Consider the following 19,371-nt stretch of genomic DNA (forward strand, 5'->3'; position numbering starts at 1 on the left):
TTGTTGATTTGCAGCAAAAGGTTTATATATATATATATATATATATATATATATATATAGATATATATATAAAAACAAAGCAATATATTTTACATGTACTCTACAAGTTTCATGAGAGTGGGCGGTGCTAAAGAGTTCTTATGGCATAATTTGCTTGTCACGGTTCTCTGATTGGTGGAGATTCTCTGCAAAATTATGGGTAATGTAGATTTCCATCAGGAATTTCATGGTTAAACGTGATTATTTAAAAGTTGAAATAATGCGAGCTGATCACTTCGACAAAAGCATATACCCTCGATTAACAACCTTGTAGCTCACAACAGGTCTGTCTTTAAAGTTATTATTAAAAATCAGTTCCGCTATTACGAAAATGAATGGAGATTTTATTTCCAGAACCCAAATGTAGCACTCTATTACCAAGGGAATTAATTTTGACACAATAACCAATAGGGCTACAGGGTGAGTAGCTACCACCCTGCTGAAATGCAGAGCGTTTGATTTATGTGTTATGAGGGTGGAGTTATGCTAATGAGCGAGGAGAGTGAGCGATATAAAAGTAATGGGTTTTTTTTTGTCAGTGTTTTGGGGCGTTTCTTTGGGAGGTCTTGCATGTTGGAGCTCCCTCTGGTGGTCTGTAGGAGAAGCACCCCTGCGCCCTCTGGCCCTGTCAGAACTGTTCGCTCTGCACACACAGAATCCTTCACCTCCACGTTGCGCACAGATGGGTCGGGTGCCGATTCAGGCCAGTTGGGCAGCTCCTGGTATCCGGCGGCTTTAGCATTCAGCAGATGAGACAGTGATCCCAGCTGGAAGTGATCTCTGTCTGCAAAGAATTGAAGAAAATCACAAATAAGATCTCTAATGTCTCAATTGTGTCTTCAGATTTTTCTAAAGGTCCCAGTAACCTATAGCTGAAACTAAAATGAAAACCTTTAAATGGAGACTCCAGGACGGGGGCAGGCTTGAGTGCAAGGAAAAGCTTCTTGGCATATTTGCTAAGAGCGCCGCTCTTATCGGTGGGCACAATGAGCTGGCGGATAAAGCGGGCACGATCTCTGATGTCATAGTTTTGATCATATTTTGCCAGGTTCAGTACATACTGCGTCAACAGTTTACTCTGAAAGACAGAAAAGAGAAGAAAAACACAAAGGAATTTAACTCTCAGGAGTCTCAAGAGTTTCATGCCTGAGAGGCAACGTAGTTGAGTGCATCTAAATGATATGACATGCAGACAAAGATTGTATTGCTTGATTAAATAACGACTCATGCTGGGTTTCTCCAAAAAATTGTTACATGAAAAGAAAAAGTTAAGTGAAATAAAATTATAAATTTTATTTACTTGCCAAAGCAACATTTCTCATTTTTATTTAGTTTAACTTGATGTACTAAAATAATTAAAACATAAAATAATTATTAAAATAAAAAGAAATTAAATGCATAAATGTGCATGGAAAATAACTCAAAAATACATTTATTAATACATTTCAGTTGTGTCCCCATGTTTTCACTCCTATATTGTCCTGTCTTTCAGCTGTTTTAACCTCATTTCAGAGGTTTTCAGAAAGCTTCAGCTATATTAAACCATCGTTTTGGAAAATACTGCACAACATCAGATTACCTTAAACATCTTAAACTGGCTTTCGTGCATTTTTAATGTAAAAACCAAGGGCGCTTGCTTACTGCTAATGTGCTCTGCATCATTTATCCTAGTGTTAAACAAGCTAATGTGATGCATGTAGTCACTTCTGTGCAGGGTTATCTATAACTAAAACTATTCAAATATTTTCATTAATTGAAATAAAGCTAAAGTAAAATATAAATATTAGAAAAACTCAGCGAAAATTGCCTCAGGCATTAACTGAAATAAGATTAAGTTAAAGCACTAAAATTACTAAATGGAAATTAAATAACTAAAAATGAAATAAAAACCAATCTAACTATTAATATTTTTTTTTAATTAATAAAAATAACAAAAGCACATAACAACAAAAAAACTAAAATTAAAATAAAAACTGAAAATATAAAAATACAAAACATGAAAAAAAATTTTTTTAAATACTATTAAAGTAACAACTGCTTCTTTGTAAAACTGGCCATAACCACATGCTTGTCCCCTCACCTGTTTTGAGTTAGTAAGGTACAGTTTGGCAGCCAGATTGATAATCTGCAGCTTGACAATGTCTTCCTCATTGGTGAAGCTCTTGGCCATCTTTCTCAGGACGTCGGGGGCGATTTTGGGGACGTGTTCGCAGTATTCTCCGATCAGCCACAGGATGCTCGCTCGGGCCATGGGCACCTGATGTCACACACAATATCAGGACTACGGAGTCTGTTTAATTGTGAAAATGGGTAGTTTAGATCACAACTCTACCTGGATGTTGTCGATGAGTTTGGCCATGTGTTTGATGATGTCGCTGTGCTGTTCAGGCTGCATCTGCAGAAGCTTTTTGATCACCACCACTGATTCCGCCACGACCAACTCTGAAAACACACACAAACAAACAAACAAACACCAAATATTATTTGAGATTATTTGACAGACGTCTTTGGCCATTGCATTGTGTCTTGCTGTTTTATTCAGCATGCGATGGACCAATTTCAAATGTATTTAAAGAGTATTTACAGGAACAATTGCATGTTACAAAGTCAAAGGCACATATTTTTCTTCTTTTGCATCATAAGAACCTCATCTGACATCAAGCAAACAACTTTTGATGTCTGCTTAAGTGGTTCTCACTTTATGGATAATTAATGACAGTGTGGGCATTATAAACAGTTCTGTTGCATTCCCTTGCACTTCAACACACACTCTCACCGTCTCTATTGGACAGCAGCTGTACGAGGCCGTTCAGACAGGTGTCTCTGACTTCACCGATGTTTGTAGCACAGCGACCTATGGCCTGAATGCTGGCCGCCACAAAATCCTTATCCATGCTCTTAATATATGTTTGAAAACAAATAGAGAAATATATTATCCCTAATTATAATATTCCAGAATATACTACTGTTTAAGATCTATAATCTTAACATGGGAAGTTGACAAAATGGCATGGACATAAATTTATTTTATTCAACATCAAAATTTTTGGTTCAAATGTACTGTATATGTATGTGTATGTAAGTGTATTTTAGGTGTTGTGATGGGTCACCATTTCATTTTTTCATCATTTTTATCCACCTTTACAATTCACTTAATTAGTCATGTGGTGTGACAAATACATTTTTTTAAAGTGCAAATATTAAAAAAAAAGAAAAATATATTATGTATATATTTTAAAAATATTTATATATAATATAAATTATGTGATATAAATATATACCTGTAAATATTTTCCAAAATATATACATGTATGTGTGTGTATTTTATATATACATAAAAAAGATACACAGTACACACACACATATATTATGTAAACAAAAAATGTTTATATTGGATGCGATTAACTGAGATTAATCGTTGCCCAGCACTAATATATTGTAACAATATTACCGTTTTAACTGAATTTTTGGTCAAATAAATAAAGCAAATAAATGCCTTGGTAAGCATAAGAGACTTGCTTCAAAAGCATTACAAAACTTACTGACCCCAAACTTTTGAATGGTATATTATAATAAATCATAAATTGTATTATATTATATTATATTATATTACACCATAAAAGCAGCATATGTAAAAATGGTACCTGAAATTCTCTCAGGATGGTGGAGATGTTCGTCTCATTAGCCAAATTAGTCAAAACCTCCAGCTGTGTTAATAAGAGAAGATAAAATCATCAGTCCAGTTTTAAAACTCTCAAACTATCTGAACTATCTCAACTTTTTTGACTGAAATCATATAATGACATAATATCTCAGCATAGAGTTTCTGGTGTTTCAGAGCGTGTCTGTTCACCTTGAGGACTTTGATCTGCGTCGGGTCCGTGGAGCGGATATAAAAACTCTTCAGATACGGCTCAAACATTCCCTGAAAGACAAAAACATGCATATTCAAACATCAGAGCATTCATTTAAACAGCCTGAAAACCTTCTGCACAAAAACATTTTTTATGCCTTTACAGAAAGGCTTCTAAAAATCTGAAATCTCTCAAGGACAAACCATTAAATGTATGAAAGCAAAACCTTTTAGGTTAAATATTGAATCATAAAATATTTAAACTTTATTAAAGCACTTTTATACAATTTGCAGCAACGCTCCTCAATGCATTGAACTATATGGAGTAAAACATCAAGCTCCAGCGTTCAGATCAAACGTTGTTTGTTGACCTTTCCAATCACACTTGATGCATAAAGTTTGTTAAACAAAATCTCAAAAGCATGTCACGATATTCAGAAAAATACACAATCATCATATTATGTAAATAAATGATAAAATTGCCCTTCTGTGACTCAGTGATCTCCAGTGCTTTTCAAGAGGAAGTCAAAGTGATGCATGTGCTTTACACTTTTATGTGAATCACTCACTCGTCTTTTGATGCTCATCGTGGCAACGTTCTGAAGCACGACGTACTGCACTTCACTACAGAGACACAAAACATGACAACATGAAGATGTTCATAATTCAAAACCCTTAAAAAGCATTTGAGATGAAAAGTAATATTTTCAAAAAAGAGGCTTAAATGGAGTGATGCATGTGAATAATGGATGATGTTTAAGGTCTGAGCATCTCTCAATCTGCAGCTAATGCCAAATTCTGTGTGCGAATTGCAGTGTCATCATCCAGTGCCATTTCTCCTGCATCAGCTGACGCCCAGCCTGACATCATTAAACAGAGAGACTTTCACGCTGTGTCAGAGTTTCAGGGACTAAGTGTGCTTGTCTCTGAGCTGCGTGTGACGTGGGGTAAATGTTTCATTAGTAAGTGACTGATTACTCACCTGTGGCTGCGCATTAACCTGACCAGTGCCTTAGCAATGATGCCCACCTCTGCTTTAGGAGCCAAATGGAAGTACAACTGAGCTACTGCCATCACCACCTGCACAGACAGAGAGAGGGGTTCATTAGGAGACAGTTACGGCTAAATGAACACCATTTCTCTATTTAGAGGTCATGTGTGAACAGATCCAATTATCATAATGCTGGCAAATCAGCTTCAGCACTTTGTCAACTTAAATACTGATGCAATGTCTGAACAAGAGTAAAAAAAAAAACCCTGATAATTAAAAAAAAAGACACTAAGCTAAAATACATTTTAATAATTCTAAAACAAATTAAACTAATAAATGACACTAAACTAAAATACATTTTAATAATTCTAAACAAATTAAAATAATATTAACAAAAACTGGGGGGAAAAACTAAGATTAAATTAAATATATTTTAATAAAATAAAAATAAAATAAACTACCATGCATTTAATAATAATAATAAGAAGAAGAACAACAATAAATAAACTGAAAAGAAAAAATACAATTTAAAAAAAACTAACGGAACAATTGGAAAAACCTGACACTAATGTACTGAAACTGAAACATTATAAATACATAGTAGATAATAGATATAATAATAAAACAAATAACCCAGAAATTTAATAATAACAAACATTAACAATAACTGGAAATAAAACAAGCAAACAAAAAAAGTCTAAAAAGACTAAAATTACACTATTTTCAAAAATAAAATACAATACATACATTTAAACATAATAAGAATAATAAAAAAACAACTGAGTAATTGGAAAGACTGACATTGAACTAAAGTAAATTTTCATGATTATTAACATTTATGCATTTGGCATACACTTTAATCCAAAGCAATCTTATGTAAATTTAAATATGATTTTTAAAATCTGAAGTATCAGTTTTTGATGCACATTCATTTTGTTGTTGTTGTTGTTCATTCACATTATGTAGATTTGTAGATTTTAAATGAAAGAATAACAGCCGTTTCAAACAGGGTTGTGCATCATTTACAACTGAAATGAAGATGCTGCTTGAATTCCAGTTAAATTCTTGAAATTTAATTACATTTAAATTGAGAAGGAAAACAGAATGCAGAATTGTAATTTGAATTTAATTAAAAAACCCTTATAAATAATTTAAATAATAATAATGAAATACTGTTTGTATGTCTAATCAGCTTTTCAATCAGAAACATTCTGCATATCAGGCAATAAATTGAGGAATAATTAGTCAAAATAAATGACTGGAATAATGTCATTCCAATTTAATTTCCTGCAGCAAGTGAATTCAAATTCAGTTCATTCTTAAAATCAGAATTTTCTTAAATATAATTATTGAAATATTCTAGATAATTAGCTAATATATACAAAATAAATAATTCTGTTTCTAACTTGAATTGAAGTGAAGCAAAAGCAGACTTGAGTGTGTGTGTGTGTGTGTGTGTCTCACAGCAGCGTTGCGGCTCTGCAGCAGGGGTTTGGTGTTCCTCAGTAGGAGTCTGTGATCGGGGTCCATCACATACGGCTTCCTCTTCGCTAGAGTGGCCGGCTCAGCTTTCTTATCTTCCTCTTCCTCATCATCAGAGGCGTAGAAGGCCTTCTCGCTGTTCTCCTCCAACAGAGACTCCTGCGTATATACACACACATGTTAAAAGAGTATACGTCCTCCTGAGATACACACTCACACATGTGTGTGATACTCACATTGATGTTGGGGTTGAGGAACTGTGTTCTGGCGTAGCGCGTGAGCATGTTGATGATCACCACCTGACCCCACTCCTCCACGTCAATCAACAGGTTACACAGCTTACGGTAGTTCTTATGGATCAGATCGATGCGGTCCGGACACACTTCCTCAAATGCCATCACCACACTGCCTGCTACCAGCTACACACACACACACACACAGGTCAGGAATGACGATCATATCTCAGGACTGACCGGAAATGATTCTGTCACTCACTGTGGTTTTATCAGCCAGCAGCTTCTCGATGACTTCAATCAACTGATCTTTCTGTTCTGGGTCCAGACTGAAAGAAAGAAAGAGAGAGAAAAATGACCATAAGCCCCTGCAACCTGTGACTTCGTTTTACTTTTATTGAATATTAAAGAAGTAAAACTAAATGCTACAATGCTAAGAAAGCTTAATACATAGCTGTGTGAAATACTTGATTAAGATTGGTCAATTGCATTTATGTGGTCAAATACGTGACCCGGGACCACAAAACCAGTCTTAAGTGTCAATTTTTTAAAATTGAGATGTATACATCATCTGAAAGCTGAATAAATCAGTTTTCCATTGATGTATGGTTTATTAGTATCGGGCAATATTTGGCCGAGATACAACTATTTGAAAATCTGGAATCTGAGGGTGCAAAAAAATCTAAATACTGAGAAAATCATCTTTAAAGTTGTCCAAATGAAGTTCTTAGCAATGCATATTACTAATCAAAAATTAAGTTTTGATATATTTACGGTAGAAAATTTACAAAATATCTTCATATAACATGATCTTTACTTAATATCCTAATGATTTTTAGCATAAAAGAAAAATCTATAATTTTGACCCATACAATGTATTTTTGGCTATTGCTACAAATATACCCCAGAGACTTAAGACTGCTTCTGTGCTCCAGGGTCACATATATGACAAACATAATGAGCACTTAGCTGCATAAGTCACCATTTTTCCTAGTTTCATATCACTCACATAATTCCATGCTTTTTCATATTTAAATTAGAGACATAAATATTTAATGTCTACTTATTTATTTATTGTTTTGCTAGTGGGATATTTAAGGATGCACAAGGTTCTTGATCACCTTCTTGAGACTGACTTGAACAATTGACTATACATAATTTTTTACATTCTTAACTATATATTTAAGATTTACAAATAAATGTTTATAAATACCTATGAATCTAATAATATATATAAAGTTTTTAATATAAAATTATAATAATTTATATTTATATAAAATATCTATTTATTACACAATATATTACACAAAATGTATTTTTATATAATTTATATGATAAATATTTCTGTACTTTACATTACATACAAAAGTTTGTAAGAATTTTTTTTTAAAGAAATTAATACTTTTACTCAGCAAAAATGCATTAAATTGCTTTTCATCAGACAATCCTGAAATAAAATCATAATAATAATAATGTTTTCAAAAGGATCATGTGACACTGAAGACTGGAGTAACGGCTGTTGTAAATTCAGCTTTGCATCAAAGAAATAAATTACACTTTAAAATATATGCAAATAGAAAACATTTACTTTAAATTGGAATAATATTTCAAATGACTACAGTTTGCACTGAATTTTTTAATCAGATAAATGCAGCGCTAAATGAACAGTTAATTACTCCCATGCCAATCTGCGTTCAGACCACGTTTTATTGTACCTGTGTAGTTTGGGTATGGCATGAGCTGCGGTCTTGCGGACGTATGGAGACATGTCAGACGCTGCCTCTTTGATGGCTAACATCATGATGGGCACGATGATGGTCACTCTGATGCTGGACAGCACACGCAGGGCACTTGCGCGGATCAGCTGGTTGGGGTCCTGAATCAGGGGTCACAACTATTTATTCAGAATCTGATGCTTCAATAATGTGACTTCACACAGCAGAATCAAAGGGTTTGACAGGTATTTCCTCTTTCTGAACACTAGAGGGCATTTTTGGTCCCATATGACACACTTTTGCAACATCTTGAGTGTTTAGTGAGCATTTAGCTGCATCATCACTACTAGCATGCTCTCCATACTATATAATATGTGCTGTAAGTTTATATTTGAAGTGCGTCTCCAATCATAATACACTGGAAACAGTATGCCAAAGGCACATTGATAGTATACTATTCCCACATTCTGGCAATATGTATTTGATTTATGGTTTAGTATTTGCCCAAACCTCTTGCAGTGTGGAACAGGTTTGTAACAGTTCTCTATTTTAAGTAGAAAAATGAGAAAACCACAAAAGCTTTAAATATATGAACCTAAAAGAAATAATGAATTGTAAGGTGAGGAATTAAGCTAGAAGCTAACGCTAAAAAGCTAAAGCAAACAGTATATGCAAGATCTGTGGTATCAAAATCTGAACTTTATGATGCAATAATCTTACTATATATAGCTTGAAATAAAGTTAAAAAAATATAAATTATAATGTAAATTTGTAATATTAAATATTCTATGTACAATATATTGTAAATATTATTTAATATTTATGTATTGTACATATTTTTAATATTTAGTATAAATATTAGACTAGAAATCAGAAATGTTGCATTGGCAACTAACTGAAATAAGTTAAAGCTGAAGCAGAAAAATGAATTTGAAATAAATAAAAACTAAAACAAAAAACCTAAATAGTAATATTAAAAATAATAATAATAATAAAAATTACAAAAGCACATAGCAAACTTGCTAAATAATAACATACACTTGTACAAACTTGATCTTGGGGCTTATTTTGCAATAAACTAGCCTGAAAACTGACTATACATTATCTTTTACATAATTACATTCAACAAGCATAAACATAATATAAAGGCCTTTATATATTAAAATAATTGTAATATATTTTATATAATATATTTTAAATATATATAAAAATATTTTTACATAACTGAATTGAAAACATTGTGCTAAACAGCAGCTTTAACTGAATAAGCAGTAGTCTTACAACACACTCAAAATTACATTATGCACTTTCAAAACAAAGTATGCAAACTGGAGTGTAGCCTTTTCTTATGTTTTGGATGTCGTGAAAGATGGTCAGGGAAGATTTTGTCAGGATGAAGCAGCATATTTAGACCCTGAATAATGTGTTTGTGTGTGTTTTAGGACCTTCAGTCCTCTCTGGAAGGTGGAAATGGACAACAGAGCGAGATCCTGCTGTTCTTCAGCGTAGCGCACGAGATACACGTACACCAGCTTCTTCACCTGAGAGAGAAAACACACGTCACTGCAAACTCACAAAGCACACATACACTCCAGAGGTGTAAAGAGTCCCTGAAACCATACTTGAGTAAAAGTACCTTACAGTGAAAATGACTCCATTACAAGTTACAACTCACCAATTCTAAAAATTCTATTATTTCAATTCTAAAACAGCTTGAGTAAAAGTCTTAGAGTGTCTGATTTTAACAGTACTTTACTCATACTACTGTAAACATAGGCTCAAAGATGCACTAGTCAAAGAGACATGCCAGTGAAAAATAAGAAAGAAGAGGGCAATCACGTTTATTTTCTAAAACCAAAATACAACTGAACACCTCAAAATCGCACAAAAAAAGCAATATCCTTCAAAAAGGTCTCTTCAATATAACAGATAAATCAAATAATGTTAAGTAAAATTAAAAAGTCAAAGCCTTCTTGCACTGGATGTGCTGGTTTCGGCCTCATCGCCGGTTGCAGTCATGTCCTCATCTCACACTTGTGATTCACAGCTACTTGCTAAGGATCTGGCATTCACATAAAGTAGCCTTGTTGACAAGTTTGGGTGAGTAAGGGCAAAACGCACAAGATATAGTACTTCAGTGCCCTGTAATTGCAATTTCACTTCTTTTGTAGCAGAAGTAAACTGCTGCAGAAAAAGCTGGGTGCCATGCAAAATGTAATGTGTAACTGCAACACTCATTACTAATGTAGTGGAGTAAAGAGTACAGATCCTTATTCAAAAATGTAGTGAAGTAGAGAGTAAAAGTTGCTTATATCTTTAATACTCAGTAAAACTGATCCGGTGTTTAATGCATTTTTTGTGCCTCAGCACTTGAGCTTACAGTGACTCATGAGCAGAGCCACGTTGCCATTGCAAACTAACACAAGATTAAAGTTTAATAACAGCCAGAAAAGCTGACATCCTGTAAGCTCTGAGCCGCTTCCTGTCTCCTGCTGTTCCTCGGCGTTTCACTCACCTCGATGTTCTTACAGGCCACGTTCTTCACCACTGCAGGGAAGAGATCTGAGGCGTTCTTCCCCCGGGCGATCATCTGTGGGAAACACACACAAACAGGGCAATATTTACATACCGATGTAAAATATATAGTGTGATTCAATTATACTGTGATCCTAAAAAGACTCTGGACACTTTAAGGTACAGTTCATCCAGAAATGAAAATTCTGTCTATAACAAATGACCGAATTTTAGTTTTTGGGTGAATCATGCTAAACAATGTGTCCTAACCAGACACGACACGACACTGCGATACATGACAAAGGGTATCTTTTCCATATTAAAGAAAATATAAAATAGAAATAAAAAATAGAAATAAAAATTTCACAATATTACTGTCTTTACAGTTTTTTAATCAGAAACTTATTTCAAAAACAAAAAAATTACTGAGCCCACACTTATGTCCTCAAATGTGTCTAAAGATAAATACAAATGACAGATAATTTGGTTTAATTTAAAGTTGCCCATTTGAAAAGGTTGCCAACTACAATGAACAAGTTAAAGCCACAATTTATTTTAAATATAAATTTTGAATCTAAGTATATTACTCACAAGGTGATATGCAACTGGTATTATCTAGCACAGAAACGATGAGGATAGCATTAAACTTTAATAACAAAATGTGCAATAAGCGCTATGTATGAAAGACGACAGATTAAGAGTGTGTTTTATTATTGCATCAGTTTGCAATAATATTACGAACAAGTAAATTTGTTGCACTATATGCAAAAAAGTCAAAATATTGAGAAAATCGCACTTTGAAGTTGTCCAAATGAATTCTTAGCAATGCATATTACTAATCATAAATTTAGTTTTGATATAGTTACAGTAGGAAATTTTCAAAATATCTCCATGGAACATGATCTTTACTTAATATCCTAATGATTTTTGGCATAAAAGAAAAATCGATAATTTTGACCCATACAATGTTTTTTTGGCTATTGCTACAAATATACCCCAGCGACTTAAGTTTTGTGGTCCAGGGTCACATATATGCTTGCTAGTAGAAGAAAAAAAAAAGGTTTTATAATATGCAATGATGAATCATTCACAGGAAGATAAAAACAATAAATTGGGTGACTTTTGGCTTGGTCCTGAAGGAATCATGTATCTGCTGCCGGTGCCACCTGTGCTCTGTGAATGGAAACAGTATCAGGTGGCTGTTTGTGGCTTCTGAGCTCTAAGTGATAAATATTTCAGTCCTGATCTGATCCTTCACAATACAGAGACACTGAAACAGCTCATGAATATTAAACGCATTTCGCATTTCTGTCCCATTTCCAAAGAGCTCGCTGAAATCGCTCATCTCGCTATAGAAGCAGACCTGATGCAACAGTTACAAACCGTTGAGAGCCCAGACTTCATAAAACACACAGTGACAGCGGCATTTACTGCCCTCAATAAAAGCCTTCTGTCTATTTACACGGTCACATAATTACTGACATGAATCCAAATATCTCTTCCTGAAACACAAAACAATCAGGTTTTTATTTGACTTAGATTTCCGTGTATATATCTGGTTCTGTTCTGTTCATCAATACAGCTATAAAACCGAACCTGCTGAGACTTTATTACGGATGATCCATGAAAACTGAGCTCAAATTTCGCAGTCCAGCTGTGCACCACACAACGAGACAATGCAATTGACGCTTGAGAGAACTGCATTGTGGGACACATTATGCATTTATATAATGCACATTTTGGCATGTCATTTAATGTGTACAGAAAATTTGCATGCTATACACATACTGCATACTTCAAAAATAGTATGCATAAAAAATAAAAATAAAGATAAAAACTTACCTCACTGGTACCTCATTTTTTTTCTTGTTTTAAGCAAAAAACTCACTTATTTTGATTATTTTTTCGAGGGAAAAAAAAGACTGGATATCTTATGTCAATTAATTGTATGTTGATTTAAGACTGGAAAACCAAACAAAAATACTGAATGTGCGAGGTGTACTCACCGCAACAATACGCTTCATGGCCTCCAGCTTCAACGAGTCTTTATTACTGTCCAGCATCTCCTTCAGGTCATCGTGTCTGAAGATGTAAAACAAAAAAGACAGAATTTTTTATCAACTGTTCTTGTTCTCTCTCCTTTAAAAATCTCACAAAGGTGTCCATTACAAGAAGATTCAGAGAGACTCATTTCAGCTCTTTAAGAGCCCTGCAGACATTCACGAGTTCAGAAGAACCAACCAGAGCAAATGAAATTAAACCTTGCATTAAGAATTCACACAAATTTGACATACAGAGATCAAAACAGACAAACACACCCAGAAACACCACGAACAGCATGATCTGGTTTTCATAAGCACCAGATACTAACACAAGGGAAGCCACAACCCTCTTCGCTTTCTCCAAGAAATCAGTGGCAGTGATTTGTTGTTCTGACATGCTTCTCCTGAGAAGAAGACTCTCAAATGCATCTTTTACAACAAACTCTCAAACTGTGATACGAGAAGATATTGCAGATTTAGGGATCTCAGTATGAACTCAAACATTTCTCATCAAATTACTTGAGTAACACCATCCACATTCATTAATTTCTATAGATGCCAAAAACTGCCTTGTTTTATGATGAAATTATAGGAAAAACATCTAGGAAAAGTTGATACTCGAATGTAAATGAAATCTTCATTAAATCTCCTCTAAAAGGGCAACTTCTGAGCATTTGTGTTCACTGGAAAAATTTGTTATACGTATAAATCTAAACTATTGGCAATGTTAATATTAATGTTGATAAAGTAATTATTTTTGTGCATACATATATATATATATATATATATATATATATATATATTACCAAAAATATATCACTCCTTTATTTAATCCCCACAAAGCCCCAGATCCATGATAATTAATAAAGCAGATGATCCTCCAGACATCTGGGAAAAACTATTAATATTAAAATAAATTAATTTATATTAGCTCAAATGAGAAAAAGATATAATGTTGAAGCCAAACTCATTCTGATTGGCCACAAGTTTAGCTGTGACACTAAGACCCACATCTGATCCTGGGTCAGTCAACTCGTCACAGATGAGACTGTCTGACATCCAGTGCAAGAAGTATAAGTCCAAAACCCTCCTGTCCATAGAAACACATTACTATAGCAACCACATCCTAATGTTAGCAATCTTCTTTTAGAAAGAAGTCATGAAGGAGAGATGTTGAGTCTCTCGTTTTATCTCTCTCTCTCTTGCCATTAATCACACTGGCTGGGTTTAAATCAACAGAGAGACATCTGCTCACACATTCACACAAACAAACTGAATCAACATATCAGTATCAATTCCCACTTACTGTATATGTGCAGTCTTGGCTTAACTATGCTCTGATTCAAAGAGAAATTAATATATATATATTTTTAATATAATTATGTTTGCTTGTTCTTTGATGATGATTCATACACAGCAGGAAATAGTAATTGAGTTCAAAACCAGATTTAAAAATGCCTCATTTGTGTTTTGAACCTTGTAACTGCTGGACATAAATGACCTACAACATCAAAATTAGGGTTTTGTTGCTTTTAAGAGTTTGGGGTTAGTCAGATTTTATTTTTATTATTATTATTTTAAAGAAATTAATACTTTTATTGAGCAACAATGCATTGTTGTTCAATAAAAGTATTAATTTCTTTAAAATAATAATAACTGATTGATCCAAAGTGGCAGTAAAAACATTTATATAATGTTACAATACATTTATATTTCATATAAATGCTGTTATTTTGAACTTTCTATTCATCAAATTAAAAAAACAACATCCTAAGAATATGTGTATGACAGTTTTCAGAAAAATATTAAGCAGCACCACTGTTTTCAACACTGATAATAATCATAAATGTGTTTCTTGAGCAGCAAATCATCATTAGAATGATTTCTGAAGGATCATGTGACACTGAAGACAGTTAATGATGCTGAAAATTCAGCTTTGAATCACAGAAATAATTTTCATTTAAAAGTATTAAAATAAAACAGTTATTTTAAATTATAATAATATTTCAATATTTTACTGTATTTCAATGTTTTACTGTATCTCAGCCTTGGTAAGCATAAGAGACGTCTTATGAATGGTAGTGTATAAAGGTTTGTGCTGTAATATTCACATAGTCAAGAGCCAATCATTTAATAAATTCAAATTTATGCAGATTCCAGATTGGTTATGGGCAAATGTAGTACTATAATATGCAAAGTAACTCATGAATTTCTAAACATGATGTATAATATCTACAGTGATGGAACACTGGATTTCCACTGATGTCATCACAGATCAGAACCCTGATCAATGAAAACATGTCAAGCATTATGACACCCCTAATAATGTCCCAGCGGGTTCAAAACAAGCCAATCAGAGCGAGTGTGTTCCCTCCAAAGCTGTGGCGTGAAAACATTATGAGCTAGCCGAGATAACACAATTCGCAAATTAAAAACATTCCCCCGGTGGCTGTCATGCCACTGTCGCTGGAATTAAACGACTATGATATCTCGCAACACACCCAGGTCCTGCTCTCTGGTTTCCACAGCAACAAAGAGAGCAATAAAACTCCTGTGAATAGATTTGCTGCCAGAGTCTCCCACCCAACACCACTATGTATCGCTCTTGAAAAAAGATTCCCTTGGCGGCTTTCATTAGTTGGAAGGGTCCGCGGAGATTCATGCCATATAAACACTGTCAAATATTAGTGTGTGTGAGAAGGTGTGGATGGTTTGTTTCCTTTCATGCATCAGAGTGTGTGTCCTGTCATGATGGCTGTGCTAGTCGTGTGTGGACGCGCTCTGCCAGCTCCAGTTACCTCACACACACAAACGCGCGCGCACGCGGTGGGTCGTGATCAGAGCGACGCTAGAGGATGAACACAGGCTTGGTGATTCAGCAGACGTGCTACAGTCAAATACATCATCTCCACATTATGACAGATTATTATGTCATATTCCAGAGAGCTGTGCATGAACTGAATGCACTGTAAGTCATTTTAGATAATAAATGAAGTGGATAAACAGTGTCACACATCAGAGATGAGCAAAGGGAAGTCTCCGAATCACAGTATGAGCTGCTGCATGCAGAGGGAATACAAACCTGTAATCACTTTCCCTCCTGACCTGCAGTGACTGAGCACCAATGCTTTGATTTACATACTGGAGCTTTTAGCAAATTAATTAGTTCTGATGAAAGGTCTGACGCTGGGTATATTTACAAGGGGTATGTGTTACACAGTCTAACACAGTCTAACATGTATATATATATATGAATGAATGAAATATATTTAAGCATCAAGCTTGCACAACTATATATATAATATATAATATATATACTTTTTTAACAGGTTAGAGTGTTTGCAAAAAGCTTATAGCAAATGTACAAATATATTTATTTCAATATATTATTATAATATTTAAGCTTGATACATACTGTAATAAACTAAAAAACATATTTTCAAAATTTACTCAAAATAATGTAATAGTAAAAAAATAAGTTCGAAATAGAAATAAAATCTAAATTTTATTTAGTTGTTAAAAAGTTAGCAAAATTATTATTGTTGATGTTCATTGTTGTAAAACATCTAGTTTCATGTGCAGACATTTGAAAGAAACTCTACTCGTCCTCTAGAGCACTTGTTACAGTCACAGTAACAACACAAGAACATGCCCAATATGTTCAACAGCACAAAGTCATAATAGCATTACAGCTGCATTTGCATGAGAGGAATATTTAACTCATGTAAATCTAAAGCTATTTTATAGCATATTGTAATGACCAAATAATTATGAAACACAAGCTCCCTGCAGAGAATCTCATTTGCAATATATCTCCTATCATCTTCTTCTTCAAACCTGAGACACTTTGAGCTCCATATTATTAAAGTTATTCATAATTCAACACTCCACAGGGTTTTTCCTTTCTCTCTAATGACCTGTTCAGGAGCACAGCTATACTCTCTGGACACAAACTCTGAGACAATGATGCTCTTAGAGTCTCTGCCAACAGTTCTGGTCTATGTGTAGAGGAAGATCTGTATTACTGTACGAGCAGGTGCACAGGTGACTATTACACCAACCAGAGCTGACAATTAACACACCCTCTGCTCAAGAGGTACAACAAGACAAGATCCAGTAGGGAAGAAAAAGCACTAATGAGAGTCTCTCCTAGACAGCAATGTCTCTTAAAGAGTTTCAGAAGAGACCAGATCATAGGAGTTGTACCAATTACACACACACACACACATTGATTGTAATATATAATTGTAATAAAAATATCTATTTTACATGTAAACTATATATATATATATATATATATATATATATATATATATATAATTAATAAAATTATACATTTTAATTATTTATAAAATTTTGACAATTATAAACTGATAAAATTATACATTTAAATAAAGTTCTAATTAAATGTGTACTAATTTTTATGCTTTGAAAGAGCATCATTCACATCACCACACAGCCATCCATGAGAGTTAGCGTACCGTAAAGGTTGCGTTTTTGAACACTGTTTAAGCCCCTCCTCCAGCGCAGATCGATCTTCTGACCCCTCCCCACCCCCGCCCCCACCCCCCCACCCCCACCGCCCGTCCCCCCAGATCTCAGGTGTCGGAGTTCTTCAGGCTGGACGGCACTGTACCAGTTTTGCGGGCCGCTGTCGGGCGTCAGCACCGGACTGAGAGCTTCCTCCTGGCCCTGAGTGACCCCCTGCACACCCTTCACGATGTTCACGGCATTCACAGGCAGCTGGAGCAACTTCTGCATGGTGGTCATCGTCAAGCTAGTCTGAAAACTTTTGCACCTGCTTAGATCCTCTGAGGCAGGTTAACACACCTGTAGATGATTCTTGAAGAGTCAAACGCTCACACACACCTGTACAATCCGTTTCAAAAGCAAGCAGACCGTAAACTCCAAAGTGCAAGCACGTAACAGCCTGTTGTACTGAATCCTCAGGTCCGGTCTTCAGCTGTCAGCTGTTTCCATTAACTCAATGCAGATATGGAGGCTTCAAAGCGATCTGCGTCTTTTCTGTCATTCGCATGAGGCGACCCTCAGAGGTGAGGAGACGAGAAGGGAGGTGACAGCAAAAGCTGTTCTCATCCTGCTCAGAGCCGACTGATGGTGAACACACTGCTCTGATCGCTGAGCAGAGCTATACCCCGCCCACCCAGCACCAGAACCCCACCCCTCATGAAACACACACTCGGGTCGCTCCCTCTCCTTTCATTCACACCATCGCTCTTTACCAGCTCTCTGGGCACATTTTTCTGTCCCTCGTCCTCTTTTCCTTTGTATTTTCTGCAACGGTTGATTGCCTCTCCCTCTCTCTGATATGACTCAGCTAGAAACGCTGCTCGGAAAAAAGGTTTTTCACAGGAAAACCCCTATGTTGGGATGTCGTCAAGCACTGTATTAATATTTGCTTTGAATAATTAATAAAAATTAAAAAAACACAGCGCAGATATTCATGTGTACAGTCATTCATGTTGTATTGAGTGTGTGCAGATTCGGTTTCTGTTTCTTGACTCATTATTTGATTCATTTGAAAATATTTCTTACACAAAATTGGCTTTAAAATGTGAAAAAACAGTTTTTTTTTTTCATCAGTTGCATGCAAAACATAGTGTTTGTCTAGCTCAAATTGGTTTTAAAACTGAGTGAAACTGAGTAAATGCAACTGAATCTAAATTATAAATTAAATCAGACTGATTCACTGATTTTATTCACTTCCATTCTGACTGCTACAGTTCAATTCAGTAAGTTTCAGTCTGTCAATTCAGTTTGATTAAAAGGATTCTGTCGATACAGTTCAGTTCATTTAAATCAGTGTGATTCAGTTCCATTTACTATCATTCTGTCTGATCCAGTTTGAATAAATTTGAATCAATCTGCTTCGATTCGATTCACTTTCATTCTGTCCCATACAGTTTGATAAAAAAAATCATTCTGTCCAGTTCAATCTAATTTAGCTCAATTCATTTTTTTCTGTCCAATTCACTTTAAAAAATCTGTTTAATTCTATACAGTTTGATTCATTTGAATAAGTACTATTTAGTTTGATTCACTGTCATTCTGTCCGACACAGTTTGAATCAGTCTGATTTAATTTGATTCAGTTTTATCCTGTTCAATTCAGTTTGATTAAAATGCTTCAGTTTCATTCTGTATGACATTTTTATTTAACTGAATCACTAAAATTCAGTTTGATTCACGTTCATTCTTTCCAGTACAGTTTGATTCATTTGAATTCTTCTGATTCAGTTCCATTCCAGTCTAATTTAGTCTAGTTAAAATTATTCCGTTTTATTCTGTCTGATACAGTTTGTTTCATTTGAATCATTATGACTCAGTTTATTGTTATTTTGTCAGATACAGTCTGGTTACACTTTAATCAGTCTGATACTTTATGTTTGACACAGTTTGATCACAATGATTTACTGTCATCTTGTTCTCTACATTTTGATTCATTTGAATGAGTCCCATTCTTATTGTCAGCATGTAACGTG

The 19,371-nt window shown here is 34.5% G+C and overlaps 1 protein-coding gene across 1 annotated transcript in view; it reads right to left on the bottom strand.

Moving 5' to 3' along the window:
• The window catches only part of LOC109058051 (AP-3 complex subunit beta-2-like), a 32,881-nt gene that overhangs the window by 9,776 nt on the left and 3,734 nt on the right, over positions 1–19,371 (bottom strand). Inside the window, 16 exon segments of the mRNA XM_042714956.1 lie at positions 705–823; positions 931–1,117; positions 2,120–2,296; positions 2,372–2,481; positions 2,816–2,948; positions 3,684–3,746; positions 3,893–3,964; positions 4,462–4,516; positions 4,875–4,972; positions 6,348–6,524; positions 6,602–6,784; positions 6,861–6,927; positions 8,314–8,474; positions 9,759–9,854; positions 10,829–10,903; positions 12,834–12,909. Of these exon segments, the coding sequence (XP_042570890.1) occupies positions 705–823; positions 931–1,117; positions 2,120–2,296; positions 2,372–2,481; positions 2,816–2,948; positions 3,684–3,746; positions 3,893–3,964; positions 4,462–4,516; positions 4,875–4,972; positions 6,348–6,524; positions 6,602–6,784; positions 6,861–6,927; positions 8,314–8,474; positions 9,759–9,854; positions 10,829–10,903; positions 12,834–12,909 (1,849 nt within the window).

This window comes from Cyprinus carpio, chromosome A25 (genome assembly GCF_018340385.1).
Source record: "Cyprinus carpio isolate SPL01 chromosome A25, ASM1834038v1, whole genome shotgun sequence".
NCBI classification, from domain to species: Eukaryota; Metazoa; Chordata; class Actinopteri; order Cypriniformes; family Cyprinidae; genus Cyprinus; species Cyprinus carpio.